Source organism: Castor canadensis, chromosome 1 (genome assembly GCF_047511655.1).
Source record: "Castor canadensis chromosome 1, mCasCan1.hap1v2, whole genome shotgun sequence".
Lineage (NCBI taxonomy): Eukaryota > Metazoa > Chordata > Mammalia > Rodentia > Castoridae > Castor > Castor canadensis.
Window position 1 is genome coordinate 76,886,152 of NC_133386.1, and position 25,496 is coordinate 76,911,647.

Consider the following 25,496-nt stretch of genomic DNA (forward strand, 5'->3'; position numbering starts at 1 on the left):
TCATTCAATTATTCTTTCGAATTTATTTTAAAGAAACAAATTGACTTTAAAAGCCTGCAATAAAAGTAGCCAATCGAAGAAATCACAGATAATTTTTTAAAACTGCAATTACATCTTAATAAACATAGTTATTTTAGTATACTAAGGTTTAAGGGATTTAAGAGTTTAGTCCATATCATTAAAGACATACACAATTAAAAACCCATGACCTGGTTTCAAAATAACTACAGTTCTTTGAAAGAAAAGGGAATATGCAGAAAGAGCACGCTTTTCCTGACTGGTTTGTACGAAGGACTGAGCGATAATGTAACATTTTGTTCTTAAATATAAAGGATCTAACTAATTTTTAACCCACCTCTCTAAGAAAAATTTAAACCTAGTGCCATGTTCCGCGCAGAGTGGGGCTTCCAGACGTGGGAATGTTTAAATGAGAAACTAGGCACCTGGTGGCTGTGAATTCTCCCCACCTCCCAAAACGTTGTAGCAACATTAACCGATACGGATGTGGGAGTAAGAATGGAAAGTTCCTTGAAAGATTTTTTGATATGCTAACTTGGTGCTCTCAGTTAAAACCAGGAGCTTCCGCCTTTCCACGTCCTGTGGAGAAAAGCTGAAGAGTCCGGTGCCGGACCCCGCTCATGGGCGGCCGGGAGACCGCAGGGTTCAGGGAGAGCGCAGCTGGCAGGTCCAAGCCAGATGGCGGCGCTTTCCACGCCGAGGTTTTTTCTGCCTTGTAAGGAAGTGGGCGCGGGCTGCGCGGAGTCGGTGCCTTCTCATTGGCCAGCCGTCGCGGTGATTGACAATTCCGTGGGCCCCGCCCCCCCCGCCGCTTTATTGACACTAATGAGCAAGTTCTTCCCACCGCTCTCCTGCCTGGAAGTGCTGACAGATCAAGGCAACAAATTTCAATTACAATCCCTAATTTGTGTCCGCAGAGTGTTTTCTTGCCCATGTTAGTCCTCTGTGGCGCATCAGTCGAGGCAGATCTTGGAGCCGTAGGAGGCGGTGGAGTGGGTGGGAGCGAAGGAGACAGCGCGCGAGAGACCCAGGAAAGGAAACTTGGCGGTCGCGTCGCTGGTTCCTCGGATCCCAACGCAAGCGAGAAAGAGGAAACGCCAGATTTGTTTTTGCCCGCGGCGGGGAAGGGGACAGATCTCGGGAGGCCCCGAGAGCTGTTCAGTTTTTGGTGGGGCAAGGAAAGCGAGTGCGTGCGTGTGCCCGCGTGAGTGTATATGAGAGAGGGGCGGGCGGGCGCCAGGCGGCGGGGATGGCCGAGAAGCGGAGAGGCTCGCCATGCAGCGTGCTAAGCCTCAAGGCACACGCCTTCTCCGTGGAGGCGCTGATCGGCGCCGAGAAGCAGCAACAGCTTCAAAAGAAGCGGCGAAAGCTGGGCGCGGAAGAGGCGGCCGGGGCTGCGGACGACGGAGGCTGCTGCCGTGGCTGCGGCGCGGGTGAAAAAGGCTCCTCGCAAGGAGACGAAGGCTCTGCGCACCCGCCACCAGCCGGGGCGGCGTCCGGACCCGCCCGGAGCTGCGCAGATCTGGAGCGGAGCTGTGGCTCCCGCGGAGCCGCGGGTGAGTCGGCCCCTTCCCGCCCAACTTCTTCCCGGCGCGTTCCTTCCCAGGTCCCGGCGGGCCGCAGCGAACCTGAACTTCTGCAAGTCTGCGGGTGCGCACGGTGTCCCTAACTCAGCCACTAGCGCCTTGGCCCTGGGTGTCAGGCGCAAGGCTCGCCGCGCAATCTGGTCACCCTCCAGACGGCTAAACTCCCACTCGATTTCCCGCACACTCGGCCTGCAGTGCGTATCGGTGGTTTCCTCATCTGCTTCCCTTGGGGTTCCAGGCAATGGGTGCTTTTTTTTTCCCCTTTCCTAACTTTTAAAAGCCTGGGGCGGGATGGAGGGCTGAGCGACGGCATAACCCCCCTGAAACCGGAACGAATGTCCTAAACCGTTTGTGCAAACAAGGAAGAGGGCGTATCTGCAACGTGGTTTCCCTGGGGTGGCTGAGTGGTTCCCTTCCCTTCTCCTCCTCGGCCAAAGCCGACGGCGATCGCGGGCTTGATTTTCGCCCTCCTCTCGCCATTCCCCAGCTTGGCTAGAGGCGGGGTAGTATGGCAGGAATAAGGTTTCTAGATGATGCCTCAGGCGGGCCAGAGGCGAGGCGCCCCAGAAGCCTATTGCGAAAGGAGGCCAAGGACTTGGGACCCGGGCCGAGGGCGGGTGGCGCGTTGGCTGCATGCGCTCTGGGTCGCTGGTAATATCCAGGTCTGCAATGGGGACTCTGCGCTTGGAACTCGCTTGCGACTCCATCGGACGCGCGTCCCAGATCTCCGCGGCCATGCAAAACTTTTTGGGGCCTTGACCATACCGAGGCCGGGCGGGTGGGGTGGACGCGGCCCGCACGCCTCTCCCAGGCTCGGCATGTGGGGGCCTGGGAGGCCTCACCGGTGCGTGGAGCGCTCTTCGGCAAGCGGAGAACGGGCTTCTGTCGATGGGCTTAGCGGTTAAAAAGCTCTGATGGCACCAAAACTTCCCTTATGCTCCCACTCCTTGTATTCTGGGCTGCCTCTCTGTTTCCGCTCAAGAACTCTCACAGGTTCCCCTTCTCTGCCCTTTGCTGTCCAGGCAGCTGTGAGGACGGCTTCCTGCAGGGCGCTTCCCCGCTGGCCTCCCCAGGAGGCTCCCCAAAGGGGTCCCCTGCGCCCGCCCTGGCCAGGCCGGGTACCCCGCTGCCCTCACCGCAGGCCCCGAGGGTGGATCTGCAAGGAGCTGAGCTCTGGAAGCGCTTTCACGAGATCGGGACGGAGATGATCATCACTAAGGCCGGCAGGTAAGGGCGAGCTGGCATCGACGCCCCCAAGGACCCCGGCCCTGGCCTCACCTGGCAGGAGTTCCTGTAGCACTTTCTAACTGACAGGACAAGGCCCCAGGGCCATGGCTCACTTTTGAGGCTGACTTTGCCTACTCACCAGGCAGTGCCCAGGCAGGCCTTTCTCTTGTGCATGCTGGGGAGAAAATGCTGTTGATGTTTGATTGGAGGTCAATTGTTTAGGCTGTAATATCGGTTCTGGAACTAGGGAATAGATTCATCCTCCCCCTTTTCTTTTTAAAAAGTTTGCTGGTCAGCAAGCTATGATTTGTTTCTTCAGATTTGACGCTTCCAGGTTGGCTCTTTATCAGATTTCCTGGTACTATGAGAACATGATGTATTGTGATATTTTGATGAGATGCAATCATTCTTAATGCATGTTTAATCACATATAGTGGTAAGAATACGCTGATTTTGAAAAAAGAAATCCTGTTTGTAAATTCGCAGTTACACATCTAAATTGTTTTCCTAAATGAAATCCAACGCATTAGCTGAAAATTTGCTGAAGAATGCCTTTTAAAAAGTTTTGTAAGAAGTGCTTTTTTAAAGAGGAAATTTGCACATCCATTGCTTAGTAAAATAAATGGATTGGTTAGCCAGATCATACTAATTTGAAGGAAAGAATCATTTGCTTTTTAAAGTTTTCAGTTCATTTAGTGCTATGAAATCTGTGAATAATATGCTTCCTTTAAAGGAACTTTAAAAAGATCACACAACTCTTTCAGGGAGTTGTGTTTTTATCACGTGGTAAAAACCTGGATAGCATAAAAGTATCCAAACTTATTAGAAATTACAAAAACATATTTTATTGAATCCATATGCTACCTTCTACGTTTTCACAGAGCTTTTATTAATGATCCGAATTTGATCTTCAACAACACAAAGCAACAGTTGTCTTATAAAGGATGTAGTTAAAGACCTTTACTCTTTATCTTACAGGTGCACTGAAATAACTCTAAAACAGGCAACATATTAAACTGTTCTCAAGCTTACTTAATAATCATGGACTTTCTTTTCTCCTGAAGTGGTCCCTAATAGCATTGTAATAGAAAAAAAATGGTAAATAACCACTGAAATTTGTGTTATAAGGTTAAATGAACAAAACTGAGATTAGCTGGAAGGGTTCTAGGCATAAATCGTTAGAAGACATCTTTTAAAAAGAATAAGCTTCTGTATTTGTTTTTTATATACAATAATTTGTGGTTGCATTTTTTTTTTCCTGAGGTGCGCTTTTTAGGGGGTAGGTGCTTTTACTTTGTCTCCTTTGATACACACCTCTGGAAAGCCAAGAGAAAAGAGGATTTTCATTTGCATTAGTTAGCAAAGTTTTAAGTAAGTGTGGTTAAAATGAATGCATTTTTGAGATATGGTGGGGGGGAGGAATGATGTGTAAATATACATTGCGTTTAGTTTCTGCTTTCAATAAAGAAGTTTTACTATACCTTTCAAATTTAGAGCAACTTTTGCACTTCACCTTTACCATGCTGCAGACAGGAAGTCCTGTCTCAATAAAGAACATATTGTTTGGTTATAGCATGGCACGTTGGCTCCTTGTGGTTTTTTATAACCCTTTTAAAATTTCACATTATAATATATTTTATCACTTTCAGAAACTTGAAATTTCTATTTCTGCCATTTGGTAATTTTAGTATTTGTATTTATTAAAGTAAATGCGCTTACTGATTTTATTTGAAAAGTACAGTGATTTCTTTAGGGCCATTCCTCCCTCAGAGTACAATTCTTTTACTTTTAGCTATGCTGACATTTGAGTAAACATGGAACACATGTGTACACAGAGTGCACAAATTATATTTTAAAACTCAGTTTTGATATGACTTATGTTTTGACACTTTGAATTATGTTACCTAAGTGAATACTATAAATTGTCCATATTTAAAATAGAGATTTCAGAGGTGTCTTTGCTATTTTTGTTCTCCATTCTTAATCACAAACAAAACTAAACCTTTTTTCTTCTCTCCCTTATAAATAGGCGCATGTTTCCAGCAATGAGAGTGAAGATCTCTGGATTAGATCCTCACCAGCAGTATTACATTGCCATGGATATTGTGCCAGTGGACAACAAAAGATACAGGTACAGTGATAATTGGATCTAGGATAATAAGAAAACACTAGGATTTTGCAGACCTGTGCCCTTCGTATCTGTGACAACTGTGATCTTTGTTTCCCCATGCCCTTAGAATCTCCAGATCCATAATCCAACTCCATGGGTTCCAGCAGCCGAGGTGGTGCCTTCTCCAGCAGCAAATGCGAAAACTGAATTTTTGTTTTGCTTTTAATAGACCCAGAGATGTCTTCAATCATTGAGACTTTTAGTAGGGGCCACTTTGGGATTGCTAAACTAAATGTATTTTTTGTACTGGTTCACATTTCAAATAGAATTTTGAGAGGAAATACAAAGTTTATATAGTGAATGAAATGTTATATTTCCTTCATGAGTTTTTGCTCTTCACATTCATTTCCTTTGTCTTACATTCCTCATCATAAATGTTTGTAGACTTTTCCCCTTTAACTTGAGAAAAGTGTTTTATACAAGTGAAAAAAATCTCATAATACATTGTGATATTAAGACATCTCCAAACTGGAAATGAATTGTTAACCTTGGCTTCTTTTTTGGTTGATAGCAAATATTTTTTAAAAACCCTTTATAATATTTGGATTTTGAAAAAGAAGTGTATTTATCTAGACATCAAGTAAACTTTGAAAAGATACATGGTCTTCAGTTTCATACCAAATCAGAAATTTTCAATGACAATGTCTCTTATTTTTCTGAGGAGTTAAAAATGCTAACATTAAAAAGAAAATGGAAGTTTTAAGTGTTTTCAAGATCAGATGGATCTTACTTAAATTTTACTCTCTTTCTCTCTCAATAAACAGTGTTTAGTAAGCTTTTAAATGAAATTAGATTTGTTTTAATCACTTAAAAAATTTAGAGTTGTTTTTGCAAAGCCTGTTTATGGTATTGAAAGTACACAGATTTTAATTTGAGCATAGGCATATTAAATTCTACCAAAATAGGTAATAAAAGGGAAGTTTTATTATTCATGTTTTCTACATAAGCTGTAATATGTATTTTAATTAAATAAGTGATTAGGAAGTTTTGCTATAATTATTTACTTCATAACAGAAGCTGGAAGGCATTGAAGTTAATTCATTAAAATACTTGGTTTGAAACCCATGTTCTCTTTTAAGTTTTGTGCTGAGGAAAATGATGTAATTCTTTATTATTATTATTTTTTATTTGCATATAATAATTGTATGGGGAGGGTTACACTGTGACATTTAGTTATGTGCTTACAAAATGTCTTAATTAGAATTAGATTCACCCTTGCATCTTTCTCCCTAGTCCCTCCTTCCCCCTTCTAGATGTAATTCTTAATGAGACTGGAAATTATTCCTTTGTCTTCTAAGTTTGTGTCTTATTTCCCTCTCCAACTTTCTTCCATATGTTTTTGCATGCTTAATTTTACTTAATTGATTCTTATTTAATCTCATAGAAAGCAAGGAAATTTCACATATTAGTATTACAGTGTTAGGTTTTTAAAAGGTCAAATTGTGAAACACAACTTTGTTTTTACTTATATTGCTTCCTAGGATGAAATTTATTTTTAGCATTGGTATTTAGAATATTTTACAATGAATGTGTAAATGTAGCATTTATTTTCTTAGCGGGTGTAGTTTTGAACTAGTCAATATGCACAATTTTGCAAGGCTTTGATAGAGCATCTAACTCTATATTGGTTTTATTCTTGCATTTCTGAAGTTCCCATTTTATTTTCCAACTCCATCAGAATTAGGGAAAAAGTTGGCTTATTCTGTGTCAGAGAGTGGTATGTCAAGTTAAGAATGATTGTCAGTTAATGTAAATTTAATATTCACAGAAGCCCACAGTTAGAAACTTATTTATTACAATTACATCATAGCAATTAAAAGAAGGTTTTGAAGCATTACTTCTAATTTTGTGCTTCTGTACTTTTTCATAATAAAAGGAGTTAAAGATACAAGGCATTTTGAATTGAGCTCAAAAGAGAGTGAAATACGTGACCATAGTTGAATCAGAGGCTCATCAGAGATGTTACGAAAATATTTCATGCTCTTTTAAAAAGAAATTTGTATACTACGCAGGTAGTCTTTTCCAAGACTATTTGCAAATTATTGCTATAAATTGTATGCCATGTTTTAATACACAAATGGAAAATCTAAGTATGCAATTTCTTTTATACTCTTCTTCATTAATATAGTAGTTTCTAGTTTTAAAATTAAAGTTAATAAATTATCTGAATAAGGTTAAATTTTATATCTTATTTATTACTTGAAACTTTTAAATGTATTGTTACAGAGTCAATATATTTGGCATATATAAATAAACAGAATAGGATATTTTATTTCTTAATTAGTAAATTAACATTAATTAGATACACTATCATTTTTAAAAGTATGTTTTATCTTGATTCATGGTATTTGAAAACTATTTGAAATAATTTTCTTGTAAGGATCAAGAAAGAAATAACATATGATAAATAACATATGATGAATTCGTATGATATTCATATGATGAATAACAGCCTACAATTTATAAGTATTCGAGAAATTTAAATTAAACTGAATTATTTTGTCCTCAACTTGTAGTGTTAGAACCTTAGAAAAAAATTCTGAATGATAATAGATAAAACTGTTTACCTATAAAAATATGACAGTTTCTTCTCATCTTTCTACTGTCTATCCCATATGCCTATATATAACCTGAAATGGGAAATGATCTTTAAGGAAGAAGCACTCTTTAAGATATAATTCTCACATATTTTGAGATTTACTTAAAGATGAGCCTGATAACGTCATAGTTTCTTCATGTGAATTGAATATTCAGATGAAAATGGAAAATAATCAAAGTACAGATAGAATACCTAATATAATTATAATTCGTTAAAATTAAGATACTTGCATTAATTGGGTGATGGTGTACATACTTTTCTCTAAGCTTTTCATATACTACTTACCATGAGTTGTCAAAAGTGCATGAAGGCGTTTTTTGAATGTAGAGAGAAAATCAATTTATTTTAGGCTTTTTAAAAAAAGGGTGCACATTCGAGTGAGTTGGGCATTCCAAGAAACAGTTCGCTTTCTGAAGCTCTTGTCTTTGCCTCCTAGATATGTTTACCACAGCTCTAAATGGATGGTGGCAGGCAATGCTGACTCTCCTGTGCCTCCCAGGGTATATATTCATCCAGACTCGCCTGCCTCTGGGGAGACGTGGATGAGACAAGTGATCAGCTTTGACAAGTTGAAGCTCACCAACAATGAACTGGACGACCAAGGCCATGTGAGTAGATGACCCCTCTAACACACCATGGGATGGCACAGCCATGTCTGTGGCATGCCTGACTGCAAGAAGCGAGCACTTCTAAGATCGTAATATTCCTTTCCTGGCTGATGAGTGTGTGCCTAATCTGTGCCAAACCAAGGTCATATTTGCATCAGAGACTGCCTATGGCCGAAGTAACCTGGGAAGCATTTAACAGATTAAAATTAGATAGGACATTTGTATTGGACTAAAAGAACTCAAGGCAGAGAGTTTTTTCTTTCCTTAACCAAAACATTTGCATGAATGCTCATGAAATGCTAATTTTTATACTCTGAATATGTTTGGGAATTGGGTAAACAGGGTTAGTGACTTATTGTGTCCTCTGCATCCAGCTCTTTTCCCAACTGTGGCTCACTGCTTCTTAGTAATGACCCAGGCTCATACTGTTTTGTGTGCTCCATCTGCAAGCCCCCAATTGTTTTGTAATGAGTGTCAAAATATGTTACAATAATAAAATAATTCCTTTAATTCTTAAAATTTCTGAAATATGATACACAAGTCAAAGTGCAGCCATTCCAACAATGCAGTCGTTTTTAACACCTTATTAAATTTTTTTGAAGTATTGTTCTTATGTGAGATTTCTACTTTATCATTTTAATAATAATGAAATAACAGACATATGCTGATTTTAGTTCAAAGCTAGCATTTGTTAGGGTTCTGTTATTTGAGAGGGCTTTTGTTGAGCAGAAGTGAAATGCCCTTTGAGGAATGAGTCATATACTAAAGGAACATTAATTTGTTCATTTCTTAAAGGGGTTACAAACAGTGTGCTTATGAGTAAATCTTTTAAGACAATAATACAAAGTGTTATAAACTGGTAATATAGTGTTGACAGATGTGGTTTGTAAGTTGCTGGACAGTACCTTAAGTACTTTACCTTGATGAAAATGTTTGAATATTAACTTTACTATGTCACAAATGTAGGGGCTAGATTTTTAAGACATATGGTGAAATTTTACATAGTAGTACCTTTGTTAAATTCTTGCCTTTTATGATTTAAAAAAATCAGAAAAATAATCTAGTAGATTTCTTCATATGTTTTGTTCATCTATTTTAGTTCACTACTTCATTTTCTTTCTTTTTATTCTTTATTTTTACAATTTCACATAGTTAAATTTTAGCAACTGTCTTTCACTTGAATTTATTTTAAGAACATTGGTTTCTTCTGTCTCTTTGAAGAAACTGAAATGTTGGTGGGACATCAATTGAGGGTTCTTTGTTTCAACAGGAAATTTTAGACAAAAAATTGGCATTGCTTGTTTTTAAAACCTAAAGTATATTACACTTCCCTGAGTTCTGAATTTAATAATGTATGTTATAAAGCAGTAATTGGATCAAAAACCATATATGTCATATATAAAGTATAGACTTTTAAATAATTTAAATCAGTATAACATTTTATAATTCTCATTCTTTCAGTGGCTTTATATCTAATATCTAACATACCTAATGTTTTATATAGATTTAGTAATTTACTACCAGTATGATTTTAGCATTTCAATTTTATAAGACTTTAACTAAAACAGCATTCTGCAGAAAATATAGTATGTGTAGATGTGTGCATATACACATATTCACATACATAGAATGTATATATAATACACACATGCACATACAGATACACAGACAGAGAAAGAGAGAGAGAAGGAGGAAGAGGAGGAGGAGAAAGAAGAAGAAAGGAGGGTAGAGGAGAGAAGATGAGTTGATTGAAATAATTGTGTCTTATGATTTGAGGGGAGCTGGCAAGTATAAAATCTGTAGGGCAGGCTGGAGACCCAGGCCTTCTGCTAGTAAAATTTTTGTTTTAAGATTGTGGCAGGATGTATTAGTTTCATAAAGGGACATACGTGTGTGTGAGGAGCAGGGAGAGAGCTGTTTACATGAGATCTGATCCAGAAGCAAGGAAATGTGTTTGTGAATGTTAAAACTATAGGTCTGGGTATTGGGGGGGGGAGAGGGAGGGGGCAGAGTGGGTGGTAAGGGAGGTGGTGGGGGCAGGGGGGAGAAATGACCCAAGCCTTGTATGCACATATGAATAATAAAATAAAAAAAAAAACAAAAAAATCCTATAGGTCCCCATCAGTTGATTCTAGAAGAAAATGTAGGAGGAAAAGTGCCGTATTTCATTATTCATTAAAAAAAAACGTATCTTTTCAAACTTTGTAAAATGTGATAAAAGATAGAAAGCCACAGTCTGCCCTCAGTAAGTTTCTAGACCAGATGGGGAGAGAAGGATATGTGTACAGATTACTATTACTTTAGCTCTGAGTGCTACTTAGATGTGACCTTATTCCAGTCAGGAGAGATCAGAAGGACTTCTGGAGGTGTCTGTTGTGTGTACTGTTTGATGACCCTAAAAGAGGCTACCTTAGAGAGTAGAAACTTGTTTGTAATTCTTTTATTGTTTGTGACTCAGCTTCTAAGAAGACAGTAATACCATTATGGTGGGACTTTCAGTCATCACTTTCCTGACACAAACCTCTCAGGGACTTACCCCTCTGCCCTGCCTAGTCCCCCAGCAATTCCAAAGGAAGTTACTGTAGCCGCTGACTAATAAAATTGTGGGCGTAAGTGAGAAGTGATTTTCTAAGTTGCTTTTGTCTCAGTCTCCAGTTTTACTCTGCTAAAGATGTGCAAGTATGCAACACTGTGATTTGAAAATTCTGTGTAGACCTGGCTATCAGTTTTTTAAATTATTTTATTAGCATATACTAATTGCATAAAGTGAGGGGTTTCATTGTGATATTTCCATAGGAGCATATAATGTAATTTGATCATATTTACCTCCTCTCCTACTCTTTCTTATTCCCCTTCCCTCAATTCCTCTTTCAAATATTTTCTTGAAAATTGTCCTGGGACTTTTATGAACTTAGCATAAGGTAATTGCAGGAATCATATCATTGCAGGCAGTAACTAGACCTAGAACCATACCAGACATGAAATGATGTGCCACTGTGGTTTTCTCCAAAACAACGTTTCAGCTTTCCAAATGCTAAGGATTGTTTCTAAAGGAGTGTTGGTGAGAATTCAGAGTTGAAATGCCCCTCTATGCCACAGCTAATCTTTGAACGTTGTGAACACTTTATAATCCCCACCTGGTCCTTGGGGAATCAGTCGCCAGACTTATGTGACTTTTATACAAATCAAGACTGATTCTTGGGCTACCCATGTGCAGTTGGCTGGTATGCTAGGGTAGGGTAGCTTCTCGTCGTATATGTGTGTCTCATTTTGCCTGAAACTTGCCCTCTGAAGGAAACATTTACGTGACTATCTCCCTGAAAGCTAGAAGACATTGGTCAGGTAAGGATGCGCCTTAAACCTCAGCAGGATGAGCACCCACAGTGCGGGGTGCTCTGGAAGGGAATACTGCAGGCAGCCATAGTCCAGCTGCTGAGGACTCCCTGACACAGACGCCCTCACTCTCTTCTTGCTTCTCCTCAAAAGTCAGGTGGAGTAGTAAGATGCTACAGGAGGTTGCCCAAGTCTCCTTGGTGGAAGTCTGTCTGTGATCCTGGACAAGTCATTTCCATTCTTTGAGGTTTCTTTTTCCCATGGGTTGATTATAGTGGAATCAGAGAACTTTGAGGGAGTCAAGGGAGCTGATGAACTTGAAAGGACACATTTAAGGAGTGCTTTATATGCCGTGTCACATATAAAACAAAAATAAGCCTACTTTGTGATTTTTGCTGTTATAATTTTGACTCCTACAATTTAAAGTAATGTGGTATCTGATATTAAAAAAAATTCAGGTAGCCATGTTTTTGTTATCTGTTCTTTTGAAGTCCTTTGCTTGAGTTATCCCAACACGGGAATTTAACTTATCTGGAAAATTTCCAGCCAGCAGGGAATTTCCCTATTAAGCTGTTCTGTAAGACCAGAAGCAGCAGGTCTTACAGAGGTCAAACCTCAGGTACTTTTGACTCACCAGATCAGAAATCAATATTTCTTATTGCTCATGCCTAGCATTTATTTATTTATTTGTGTTCTTGGGGGTTCCCACCCAGGGCAAGTCCTTTACCACTGAGCTACATCCCCAGACTCTCAAATCCAGGCTTTAAAGCAGAAGAACATGTACCATCTTGTTTCCTTGTAAATGGGAAAGTGCTCTGAATTTATGAACACAAATCAGTGTGACTGTATGTCCTAATAGTAGGCCTCTTGCTCCCCCAAAAATAGAAAGAAAAAATCCCATTGAAAGAGAATAGAAAGCATTGAACACGCACATCAGATATACTTGTTTGGGTTTCAGTGGTGGACATTATTATCATTGTGGTCTCCTTTGTTTTTTTATTTTGTTTTTTACAAAGCCAGTGTTTCTTCTGGTTCTGTGTATTCTGCAAAATAAGTGAAATATTATTGACTGCTCATTGTTATGTTTGATAGCTCATTAAAAAGTAAATAATGCTATCATATAAAGAAGAACTGAGATTTGTTTAGCATTCTCTAAAAATTTCCAGGGATATACTACATTGCAGTAGATAATATTGAAAATATTGAATAATCTTCAGATTACTATTAGCAGTTGTTCCTCAGTGTGCAAATGTAGGCATACATCAGCTATTTCTCTACCCCAATACTCCCTACCTAAAGTCATTTTTGAAATATGGTAAAGGTATAAAATTAAAATGTATATAACATATTGAGAAATATTCTGGGGAGAACAGTCTTCATAAGACAAAACCTACTTGTCATTGACTGGTAAGCAGAAAATTCAAGTAAATTTTTATTTCCTTCATTCCAAGGGAGTAGAATCTAGTGCTGTGAAATTGGCTATGCACTTATTTTTTTTTTATTGTTTTGTTTAAATTTGTCTTCTGCTCTGAAATTTGTTTCTAAAAGGAATGGTAGTTCTCTGTGGGAGTTTATAGATGCTGTTATTTGCTTACCACTTTGTTTCTTCGCTGGGAGGAGAAGAATTTTCCCTCAAACTCTCCTACATTGTCAGATGTTAAATGTATCACAACTTTCTAAAGAGAGAGATTAGTTAGGAAATAAAGGAAGAGAGGGAGAAGTTGAGTTAACATTAATGGTTATCATTATAAAGTTGGTCATCTGCTGTTTTATGTTCATATTTAAAAGAGTATGTTAAGGTTAAAACTTGTTACAGTAATAAATAATTTGAGGAAAGGACCAGGCCAATTATATGCTTTCAGGTAGTGACTGATACACAAGTTGGGGCTTAATTAACTGCCTGTACAGGCTGAGAACCATCTTTGTGCTTCCTTTGTTGGGCCTGCCCACACAATGTAAATTCATAAAGAATGTACCTAGACTGGCAGTGAGAAAGCCAGCTGTGGGTCAAGGGAGCTGGCCTCTAGGTCTAGGGGGATTCAGAAGTCCCCTGCTTCTGTAGACCTCAGCTTCTTCATCTATCAGCTGGGGCATTGAGACTTAGAAATGTTAATATAATGTCACACAGGATCCTGCATATCAAACAGAACAGGGGCACGCCCCTTACTGGAGGGTGGGGAGCAGACCTCAGCCTCCCCCTCGGCTGCTCTTCTTCCCCAGCATAGCTCCAGAAAAAAAAACAACTGCAGGATATCCTTCAACTCTCTGGAGATATTGAGCTTCCAAGGATATACACTTAGATTTTGATATCTCTTTAAATGAGCATTAGTGGACATAATCTCCTAGCAATAATAGGAAATGAGGGAAAATGACATTCCACATTCACTGAGAATCTGTTTAGAATGGTTCCAAACATTAGCATTTAATTGTTTCTGTGTTTTTCAAACGTTTAACCTGACTCAGAAAGACACACTTTTTATTATGTTATGACCTAGTGTACATCATATGCAGTTGGCAGAAAACGTTTTACAAAACAGTACTTATCCTTATGACAAGCAGCACATTCTGTTTTCTACTTTATATTTATTTAAAACATCTTTGGTTGCAAACCCTTAAATTAATTTCATGAGCCACTAATGGGTCACTGAAGTTCTGCCCTTTTCTAAGGCCTGGAAAGATTGCTTTCCAGGGGTTACAGATTCATGTGTGTGTGTGTGTATGTGAGTGTCCATGTATGTATATCTCCTGGTGATGACCAGGCCTGTTGTCCCTTCTTATCTCTTTCTCACGCTCATGATGCCACCTCAAGAAGCATGTCTGGTCAGCAGAATTGTTAGACCTTTTATTCAGGCATTTCTTCCACTATTAGAAAGAAAACTTTCTCACTAAGAAAAAAACCAAACAAGCAAAAAACAAAATAAAAAAAAACCACCCCAAACCCTGACTTATAGTGTCAATTACTACCATAGCGTAAAGACCTCTTCTTGTGGCAGCAAACACTCTCTCCAGGTATAGGATTATTTGTGCTTGGGCGGACCAAAGGTTCTGAGCTTGGCTTATTAAACTGCCCACATCCTGAAAAACATGAGGCAGGTTACCCACCATTTTTGTTTAACTGTTTCTTCTCCAAATTCATAACAGCCCCAAATCTGAATTTAAACCTTATATCTCAGATAAGATTTGTTAGGACTACCTAACAAATGGAATTCCAGCAGCAGGTAGAAAGTCCCATTAGAAGAAGCTATTTCTTCACTGGACCCCCTTAGTGTTGAAAGCATTAAAACATTTCAAGAAGGCAAAAAACAAAAAACAAAAAAACTACAATTCCATCATTCAGAAGTAATCACTTCGTATCTTTGTATGTCTTCTTTTTACTCTATTTAAATGAAGTTATGATATATTTATAAACATTTTGGGTCCTGATTTGTCATTTAAGATGAAAAAAAATTTCATTATGTGGTTGAAAATTTCCTAGTCAGTATTAGCAATAGCTTAATGATACTTTATGCCATAGTGTGGATTTTTATTTACCTAACTCATATTGGACATGTAAGTGGTATATAGTTTTTCTATTGTTATAAGTTCTGTGGTGCACATTGTTGTACATGAAAAACTTTTCTGAATTTGGAGTACTTCTTTAGGATAAATTCTAAGAGTGGAGTCTAAGAAGCCAGCTTTTCCATTTTCCAGAGTTGAAGTTTTGAAGTGCCTTGTTGTGATGGAGGCACAGACACAGTGCACTCCTGGCAAATCAGAGACTTTGGGAGCCACACACAATATAAACCCTGGGGTGTTCTTAAAATTACCTTTGCCCTTGAGTGGACCTGTATAGTCACTGATGAAGAAAAAATTCCCTCTGAAGAATACCTTGCATACAAATACTTATTTTTAGAAGATAGGTTTGATACAATTTAAATAATCATCTCAATCTCATTTTTAGTTTTGTTGGATTGGAATATGTGGTTTCCATTTGGCTGATTATAAATCCTTCCAAATTTATTCTTGTGTTTTAAGCAATAGATATTTTTTAATTGAGTTCCCATGGTTGTACATGGGGCTTCACTAAAATAGTTATTTTGTTTTGTATTTTTATATAAATTTTACAAGTAACTTCCTAGCCATCCTTCTGTAGTTTTGATATATTTTATTAAAGAATACCACTTCTGCATCTTTGCAAGTGCTTATTTCCAGCAGGAATTTATTTTTACATCTTAGATATTTAGTTATACTGTCAAGATTTTACAAAGGTTCCTGATTAAATTTGGGTTTTCTTTTCTTGATGTAGATTATTCTTCATTCTATGCACAAATATCAACCTCGAGTGCACGTCATCCGTAAAGACTGTGGAGATGAGCTTTCTCCCATCAAGCCTGTTCCATCTGGAGAGGGAGTGAAGGCATTTTCCTTTCCTGAAACTGTCTTTACAACTGTCACTGCCTATCAGAATCAGCAGGTATTGTTTTCAGCTGGAATTTTTCCAGACTTTTCAGGTACAAATAGGAAGTTAGCACCCCTAATTCCTATATCTAAATATCATGAATTATTATAAAACATTTGCCATATATGACATCAAAAGCCTGTGCATTTGTATTCAATAATAATTCTTTATCCTTGATTCCCCAAGTAAGGTTACTCTACTGGGAACTTCATCAGCTGAGAGTATGTCTTGTGGCTGACACTGTAGAAACCTATACTTTCCATCCTGAGATACTGAATTGTAATGTCATAATTAAAATTATTGCCTAGAAATAGATGTGTAAAATGTGAAAAGAGAATTATATTAGAGTATGTGATTTGATTTTAAAATTATAGCCCACGAATTATGATAAATATATCAAGACACTTATCTTGTGGTTTTTAAAAAATATTTATATAGAAAGGGCTTTTTCTTTCAAACTCTGCTTTAAATTGTGATACCCTATAACCTGAGAGATTGGATAATTGTGATATAATCCTTTTATAAAGTTCAAAATAATTTGAGAAATGAAGTATTTCTCTTCTGTGCAAGTAAACACTTACATTTCTTTAAGACTCTTGCATGAGTCAAGTGAGTGTAGAATTGAATTGAAGGTAAATATTTGGTCCATGCAATTCCAGCCAGTTTTCATAAGAAATAGTTATGTAGTGGAAGCTGATGTGGTCTGTGGTAGGTTTTTTCCTTTTGAATATCAGTGGTCAGCCAAACTGTTTTAAGTTTCCTCTTTACTTTATGTATACCTGAATTACACTTTTGCTTTTTGCTCTCTGTTGTGGTACCTGCTGTTTTGAAGCTTTGTAGAGATATGAGTCCTTCTCACATGTTCTCCTTTAGGGCTGAGAGGCTCAATGTTCTCAGTGGTGTCTGTGGAAACACCAGTCCCACCAGTGAAGCTGACCGCTCTCTTTCACACTCACACTGCTGTTTTTTCACAGAGGCCTTTAGGAAGTAACATGAAATTTAACTATTAGAAGATCTAGAGATATTTAGGATGACATTTTTAAACTATAATAGGAACAAAAAATAATTCTTTAAGGAAAAATTAATAATGAGGAGAAAATAGCAGAGGTTTGCAGTATACTTTAAATAACCTCAATTCATCATCTCTCTGTCTCTCACATACACAGTAATTGTGCTCTATGTGTATTTTCTCTCACCCTCTGTGATATAATAAGTCTAATGCAGCTCTTGGCACATGTTAGTGACTAACACCAATTAACAAACATTGACAAGTCAATTAAAAAAGAAAAATTAGAAGGGAAATTGATAATAATAAAATGCTATCACATTCACTTTTTAATTTCCAGCTACTGTTTTTAAGGACCTATGGAAAACTGGTAAACAGACTCACCTAGTTGTTGATAGCATGGGCTTTGCAGACATGTTCCTATACCATTTCTACTGCCTAATAACCATTTGACTTTAGGAAAGTTACCTTTAAAGCCTTACTTTAAATTAAAACATACGTTGGGATAATAGCTATGTGTACATTGCTATGATAGTTAAATAAGTAGTATGCATAAATTTAGTATAGCATACAGTCTGCATTTAATAAATGTGATGTTAGTAATAAAAATGATAATAGTAATTGAGTTATATTTCTACTTAGACAGGCACCATTGTATAATCTATACTTTTAAAAATATTTAAAATGTTTAAATTATTTAATGTTATTTAAATATCACTGAGGCAAACAGAAAATTGAACTATAATGATCTGTAAAAAAAATTCCCTTCAGTGATAGAATGGCAGGCATGGTGAATTAATTAGCAAGCTTTTTCATTATATCCTTTATAATGTAGTTTTATTCACATACCAAGATGATATCATATGGAGCACATATGTCTTAAGAGTTGCATGGCTGATTGAAGAATGGCTGACAGCATACACAGACAGGATGGGAAACTCCAAAGAGGCTTTACTGACTGTGGTGTTATCCAATAGATTTCATTCTTAGCCAAGATGGTATAATGACAAATATGTTCATTAACTTTGTAGATTTCATTAATCCAAGGAATTTAGAAAGCAAAAAAACCATGGCATAACTGAGAAAATAGGCTGTAAATTCCTCTGGGAAAAGCAGAAATCTGGTAAGAAACAGATGGGCTGTTATTTATTACTGTCAAGTTCAGAATGGCATAAGTTAAAAAAAAATAATGGAGATGATTAAAACATTTGTAAATCCCTCCCTTTCCCCAAATCTTGTGGTTTTAGTGGGAAAGAAGCTGGTTATGAGTCAACAAATTGAAACTGTAGTTAAAATTCAAATTAAAATGTCAGTAATTTCTACTTCATATATAATATTTAATCCCATTAGAACCTTCAGGTGGGGGCTGCTTCTCCATAAATATTCACTGTGGTGCTGTGGCCAAGTTAGGACTACACACATAAAAGATGAATGAAAGTTTCAGATGGGAGCCACAAAGAAGATTACAGGAGAGAAAGAAAAAAATACAAAAGCAGAAAGATAAAGGAGTGTGGGTACTACTTATTTCTGAAGAAGAGAACTGCATAGGAGCCTAGCAGCATTGAAGCATATTAATGAGTGAAAGTTGTTGGACTTTGTTTGATCCCCATCACCTCTATTGAGAGAGAAATAGGGTTAACATCACAAAGTTAAAGGGAATAACTTCAGTTCTGAGAGGATACTCAAACACAGCGCAAATTAGCAACAGACAGTTCAGAATTTCTTTCTCCAGGAATATTTAAAACAAAACAAACTTTTATCTATTTATGGAGATTGAAAAGGAGTGAGAAAGTGTCTTTTTCATAGCAGTTTATTGGTCCAGATGATTTCTGAAATTTTCTTTTAGCTTTACTACTAGAATACTTAAAATACAGAGGGGAATGGAGAGCAGAACACAGTAGAATCCTCTGCCAGTTAATTTTTGAGTTCTTTGCAGTTCTAAAGTTATTTGTTATAAGCTTATGTGATGTTTATATGAGATTTGCTATGATTTTGTTTTCTAATCTGCAGATTACGCGTCTTAAGATAGACAGAAATCCATTTGCCAAAGGCTTCCGAGACTCTGGGCGAAATAGGTAAGTCCTAGTACAAAGCATTCTACTTGGGATAAATATATTTGATATTTTATTGTGAATTTTCTATTCATACTAAAAGTCTAAATTTACTGACAAGACACTGAAATAATTTCTGATGAGAATTAAATTGGTTAACACTATTGTGCCTTAGAGATAACTTAGTTTTGGAGTGCAGTGCGGTGGCCTGCTCTAAGGTAAACTTTCATGTATGGTGCTGGGGTAAATTTGTAAGCTCTCAGGGCAGAGAGTGCATGTTGTTTCTGAAGGTACCTTGAAGAAGTCTGCCCTTGCAGGCCCTGGGGCCTCACTGTCCCAAGTCAATGTTCTCGCTGCTTCTGCTGTTGGTTTAGAATTTCCTCACTGATGACACAACAGTCTATTGATTCTGTCTGGAGAGTATGATGGGGTCCCTTGTTAACTCGTATTTCCAACTGAAATATGAAAGTACTTCCCATTGCCAAGAGAGCTGATAGTCTTTAGCTCCAAATTTGTCTTGGCTCTGCTGACAGCTACACACTTGTTTATTTTCTCTGTGTTGTGTTTTATAGTGTTTGTACTAAGTGGGAGAGCTACAATAATGAATTCTACTCTATTACTTTTATCAAAAAGCAGATCATCTAGTCTGTGTGCCAAGAGTTTTTAAATTTATTGATATTATTCTTTTCCAATACAGCTCAGCAAAATAGTTTTTAAACTGTCAATAAAAGAGGGTAATAACAGACAACGTTCTCTAAATGCCTTTTTAGAGTAAGGTTTTAGTTTATGTTTTTAAAAGCATCTTGTTTTCAAAAAGAAGCACTTGAATTTTTTTATTACTTTACTCTTGAAATTATTCTAATGTTTCTTGAATACTTAATATTATTTGGGTCTGTGTACATAAAGTGAAACCCCCAATTATTTTAGAGATAATTTCACGTGACATTTTAGAGAGAAACCAGTCAGATAATAGATTAGTTCTCAGTTCTTTTGACTGATTAGTTGGGCAAGGCAGGCAACAGAGATTTTTCTCAGGGTACACGTTACTTACTTGCAGTGACTTGATGTCATCTTCATGCACAGCAGCATCACTTAGACAACATGCAGTATAAGGACAAAAATGCAACTAAAAGCCGGATGTGGTGGCTGATGCAGGAGGATTGCGAATTTGAGGCCAGCTTGGGTTACAGAGCAAGACCTCATTTCAAAAAAACAAAACAACGATAACACCCCCCCCAACCCAACCTAGTTGAGAATAGAGTGGCCATTAACTTAGTGCAGATGGATCAATGGGAGGGCTTCTCTCTGAGATTCTTCACACTATGGGAAGGGTTGTAGATACTCCTAATGCATACAAATTGTCTTCTGTGTTGACATTATGCCTTTTTATATGTTTGCTTTAATGTGGAAGAAAAAATCTGCTTGGATTTTGTTATGTTACCTTAGCCATGGAGTTTCTGAAAATCAAATGCAAATGAAACCATAATTAGGATCCTAAGATGATCACTTACATAGTGAGGTGGCTGGAGGTAACCTTTGGGGTGACTCCTTCTCTATCTTGACAAATGCTTTGGTTGAATCTTCTTGTGATTTTGGTTATACCAGACTAGAATTTGTCCATTTAAGAGTCATGCATTGGTTTCAGTTGATCTTTTTAAGCAGAAATGGAATTTATTAAAACTCACTGACACTCCAGGAGGGCCACACTCAAGCTTTGAGAGTCCACACCAGGAAGTATGTCCAAGATCTCACTTCTTCTGGTACTGGAGATCCTACTAATTGTATAACTTCAGTTCATTTATGAAACAGTGACTTAAAAATATTCTTCAAGTATGTTTTAGATAGATAATAACAGTGAATGAAGTATCTACAATAGAAGTGAGATGATAGATGCGTGTGACCTGTTTTCAGGGAGAATTCTAGATATGCCAGTATAATGAAAAGACATTGGTGACTTAAATTTAGTCAGTCAAAAGGTCAGTAGCATTGGTGAAAAGAAATAGTTTATTTTCCTGTTGTTTAGTATAATGAGGTCAAAATGCTAGGTTTTTAATGAATATTTCATTACCCTTGGCTTTTTTGGGAATGTGAAAGCTTGGTATCCAAGAGTTCTTGCTGTTATTTCTTCCCTGACTCTAATAAAACTTATAATGTTTTTAATGGACATACAGAAAATAATTAATGATATTTTAACACTTTTAAAATTTATCTTTAAAATTTTTGTTTTTCTCCAAGTGTTTAAACAGTATCTTATTAAAGATGAAATATGTCTGTAGATAGCTTTCTTCCTAGTGAAATAAAATTACAGCTAATTTTCTCATGAAATTATTTCCTTTGTTTATCATAGATAGGCTCTTTACTGGTTGTTTTGGAATGATAAGTGTGTAAGTCAATATTCTCTGTTTAAAAACTCTGATCTTAACATTTTGACTGATCAATACAGAAGACACATGTATGGAGAAGACAGATTTTGGTCAGCTTTAAACATTTCTAACTTATGTATTATGTTCCTTTAAAGAAAGAACTAGAAGGGCTGGGCTGGTAGAGTTGCCTGCCTAGCAAATGTGAGGCCCTGCGTTCAAACCTGGTACCACAAAAACCAAAAAGAGCTAGGTTGTATGTAAGACTTGGTTGACGGTACAGTGGCTTGGAGACTGTGAAGGGGCACAATATTTTTTCATGAATTAATAGAAAAGAAAGTCTATGAGAAAAGTTCACAATATTCCTTTATTACTCCTGGTTCTGTTACACAATTTTATTGCTTTTTAAAAACAAAATTCTATTTTTATTTTTCCTCATACATGAAGTAAACAAATTGAGCAGAACAAAAAATAAACATGGATTTGTGATTGTTCAAACTTTATAAAGCAATTTTCTTTAATTAAAAATTATCCTTTCCTGGCTATTTATGGCTCCTCAGCCTATTTTATAGGAATCAGTAGCTTCGGCCCTTAAAAGCTCTCCTGCAGGACATTTGCTACGTGAGAGCAAATTTATGTGCTGAGAATAGTTTCATTCCTCAGTTAGGCCTTAGGTTTGACCCTATAAAACTTTTTACTCAGGAAGGTACAAAAATTTCTTCTCTTTAAATACTTCAGGAAAAACATAACCATTTTACTAAATAAACTTGGCCATTTGATAGCATAAATTAGGGCGGTGATAAAACGTGGAAGTTGTTCAAAGGCACCTTGTATAAATTATCGCCTTGGCTACTCTCCTGCAGGAGGTGCCTTTCATCTTTTCTTTAACTAGACAGGGAAAAGTCTCCATTACTAGAGAAAATGAAGGCTTTTTTTAAAAACAAAAGTCCAGATTCAGCTAATAAATATTTTATAACTGTTTCCTGCAAAATATCTGAAATCCTTTGTGGAACTTGCAGTGTGAAAGAGCAGTCTCAGAAAAAATATCGGTAGCTCCAGATCAGGCCACGTATAGATCTGCCACCTTCTGATCATCTCCATAAAGCTTAGGGTTCTGTATTTGTGATGCTCAATAATTTCTTCCCAAGAATTTGGTTTATGGATTTAAAGCATAATAAAGTTTATACTGCTAAAGCAAATACTGCAATAATGAACATCTCTATTGTTAACACATTTCTTTTTTATTAGCATATATTAGTTGTACAGGGGGTTTCATTGTGACATTTACATATGTGCTTACAATGTATCTTAATTAAATTGACCCACTCTATCCTTCTCCCTCATCTCCTCTCACTCTCCCTCTTCTTAGAACAATTTCAACAGGTTTCACTATTCTATTTTCATACACATACACACCCTCTCTGCTTACTCTTTTTTCCCACCACTGGCACCTACTCCTGGATAGAACCTGTTTTACCTTCCTGTCCTTCATTTTTTCAGTGTATATTGACTGTTCAAGCAGATTTCACCTTGGTACTTCACACATGCATACATCGTACTTTAATCAAATCAACCCTTCTTTCTCTCTCACCTTGCTCCTCTATTTCTTGTCCCAGTGGATGCTTGGTAATTATCTTAGTAAACTCTCCTCAAGACTGCTACAAAACTATATTGATATCTTTAATGTATAAAACTACCATTATCAAAATTCATCTATGTGGTAACAAAGAACAATTTTTTAATAATGATTATACTTTAACATTTTTAATTAAAAAATCTTATTTCTAGGAAGTCATAACACTGATGTAAAGTAAACACAAAGTGATCAACTAAACAGCACTCATTAGTCCAGTGTTAAATACAACCTGTAGGAAATATGGGATATTGAGACTGCCTAGGCTCACCAGACTGCCCCAGATCAATTCTTCAATGTACAGAAAGTACTACTAATTGGCATGATCTTGGATTTGACTTGTAGCTTTGTCAGAGATATGATGTCTGATTTGGGAAAACAAGTCAGTTAGAATGAAAGAACTTTAAATCTAGAAGGAGTTTCATAACTTCATAGTCCATTCTTCACTTTGTAACAAACCAAAGACCAAGGAGGTGGAAGAAATTGTCTTAAGGTCACACAATTATTTTGAGTGACTTATAGTCACAGCCCAGTATTTCTGATCCAAATTTAGTGTCCTTACCATTAGACTATCCTCTCTGTGGCATATTGATTATATCAAAAGCCAGGTTCTGTTCTTCCCTCCCAGGCATCCCAGGTAAAACAGGTGCAGGTTGTCTCTATGCCCTGCTTTCCCTCTGCCAGCCCTGCAGTAGTATCTGTGTGGGGCTGGCAATAGGATTCAGAGCAGCACTTCCCTGGGTATGCAACTGAAGAGATGAGTGAGGTTCATGTGTGGAGGCATGAGAGGATGGGTTCCTCACATCACCCATGCAAACGTGCACAGCTGTCACTAAGATAGGGTAGGCATGCTTCTCACTGAGTGAGGACAAAAATTAACAAACGAAGGGAGACTATGCCCTGTACATTCTGAGAAAGTGAATTCTGCGTGTAAAGCCTTGACATAGTCAGTATGGTGATACACTATAATCCCAGCACTTAGGGGTTTGAGGCAGGAGGATTGAGAGTTCAAGACCAGCCTGGGCTACATAGTGAGACTGTCTCACAGTACCAAGAAACAAAATAAAATAGTTCATGATTTGGGGTATAAGGTATAGAGAATTTGAGGAGGTAGTACCTGAGTCAAAAATATTAAGAGTATATGGCAATCACAAGATGCCTGAATAGTATTGGACAGTTCAGGAATCAGGCATTTCATTTTTTTTTTTTGTGGTACTGAGGATAAATCCAGGATTTTGTGCATGCTAGGCAGGTGTTCTACCACTGAACTGCACTGCCAACCTCTACAATGCTGTCTTGATTAATAAATTGTTTAGGGATGAGGTGGTTGAGGGAGATGAGTACTGAGGTCTCAGGCTGTCTTGAGAATGGCTAATTGAAGGAGGGACTTCAATCCCAGAACCTAGAGAACTTAGTTTCCTGAAGTAAGGAAGAAGACTGAAAGTAGGAGATGATCTATATGTTTATTTAGAGTAGCTGCCTTTGTTTTAAAGCATACAGATGTAATAGAAATTGTTCATAAACAATGAACATTTGGTTCATTGTTCTGTCTCTGATGAAGCATCCATTCATTAGGCATGTATGTTGAGGCTTTACAATAATCCATGGTGTTAATACTAACTCCACGTGCCTGTAGCCCTGTGAGATCACCTTCCAACTCTCCTGACGGGGAGGTCAGAGCTTCTGCTTCCTGGACCAACCTGGCTGAGGATGGACATTGTGTTCCTGAGCAGAAGGCATTTTCTTTGGAGGGCTTCTCCTCTGAGATGGCCAGATGGGTGCCTCATCATTCAGAAAGAGGTTTTTTTGGGAGGATAATTTTTTTTTTCGCAGAACTGTACCTTGAGGCACTCCACAAGACCTTTTTTGTGATGGGTATTTTTGAGATAGGGTCTCGAACTATTTGCCCAGGCAGGCTTTGAACTGTGATCCTCCTGATCTCTGCCTCCTGAGTAGCTGGGATTACAGGTGTGAGCCACCAGCACCCAGCATTGGGAGGATACTTCTGCTCAATGGAGCAAGGAATCCTGTGATAGGGTATATTCCAGATCACAGCAGAACATTAGTTTCACAGAAACCAGGATGGATTTTTTTCTCCGCAGTTCCTTAGCCCAAAGGGACAGTTTTCATTCCCCATGTCAGCCTAAGCTCATGAGAGGTTAACAGGCCTCCTGGATGTTTGTACTCTTCATGATTCACTCTCCAAAGCATTAAGCTCCTAACCTGCCAGTGTGGGGATAGAGTCAATACTGGTGGTGTTTTCTGAGGTGTTTGTTACTGGTAAAAGCTCTGACTGCTCTTAACTAGTTCCGTTTGTCTACCCTCATCATGACTCTGCTGTTTAGAATGGGTTTGGAAGCCCTGGTGGAGTCATATGCATTCTGGCGACCTTCGCTACGGACTCTCACCTTTGAAGACATCCCTGGAATTCCCAAGCAAGGTAACTCACAGTCTCCTGGGTCGTGGG

At 37.8% G+C, this 25,496-nt stretch overlaps 1 protein-coding gene across 2 annotated transcripts in view; it reads left to right on the plus strand.

The window, feature by feature from the left end:
- The first annotated feature begins 835 nt into the window (after nt 1-835).
- Tbx18 (T-box transcription factor 18) overlaps nt 836-25,496 on the plus strand; it is a 30,433-nt gene continuing 5,772 nt past the window's right edge. For both annotated transcript variants that reach the window (XM_020153254.2, XM_074078634.1), the window contains exons 1-7: nt 836-1,574; nt 2,627-2,831; nt 4,861-4,962; nt 8,037-8,208; nt 15,827-15,994; nt 18,996-19,060; nt 25,375-25,469. In XM_020153254.2, coding sequence (XP_020008843.1) covers nt 1,268-1,574; nt 2,627-2,831; nt 4,861-4,962; nt 8,037-8,208; nt 15,827-15,994; nt 18,996-19,060; nt 25,375-25,469 — 1,114 coding nt within the window. In that variant the 5' untranslated portion in view covers nt 836-1,267. The remainder of the gene's footprint in view (nt 1,575-2,626; nt 2,832-4,860; nt 4,963-8,036; nt 8,209-15,826; nt 15,995-18,995; nt 19,061-25,374; nt 25,470-25,496) is intronic.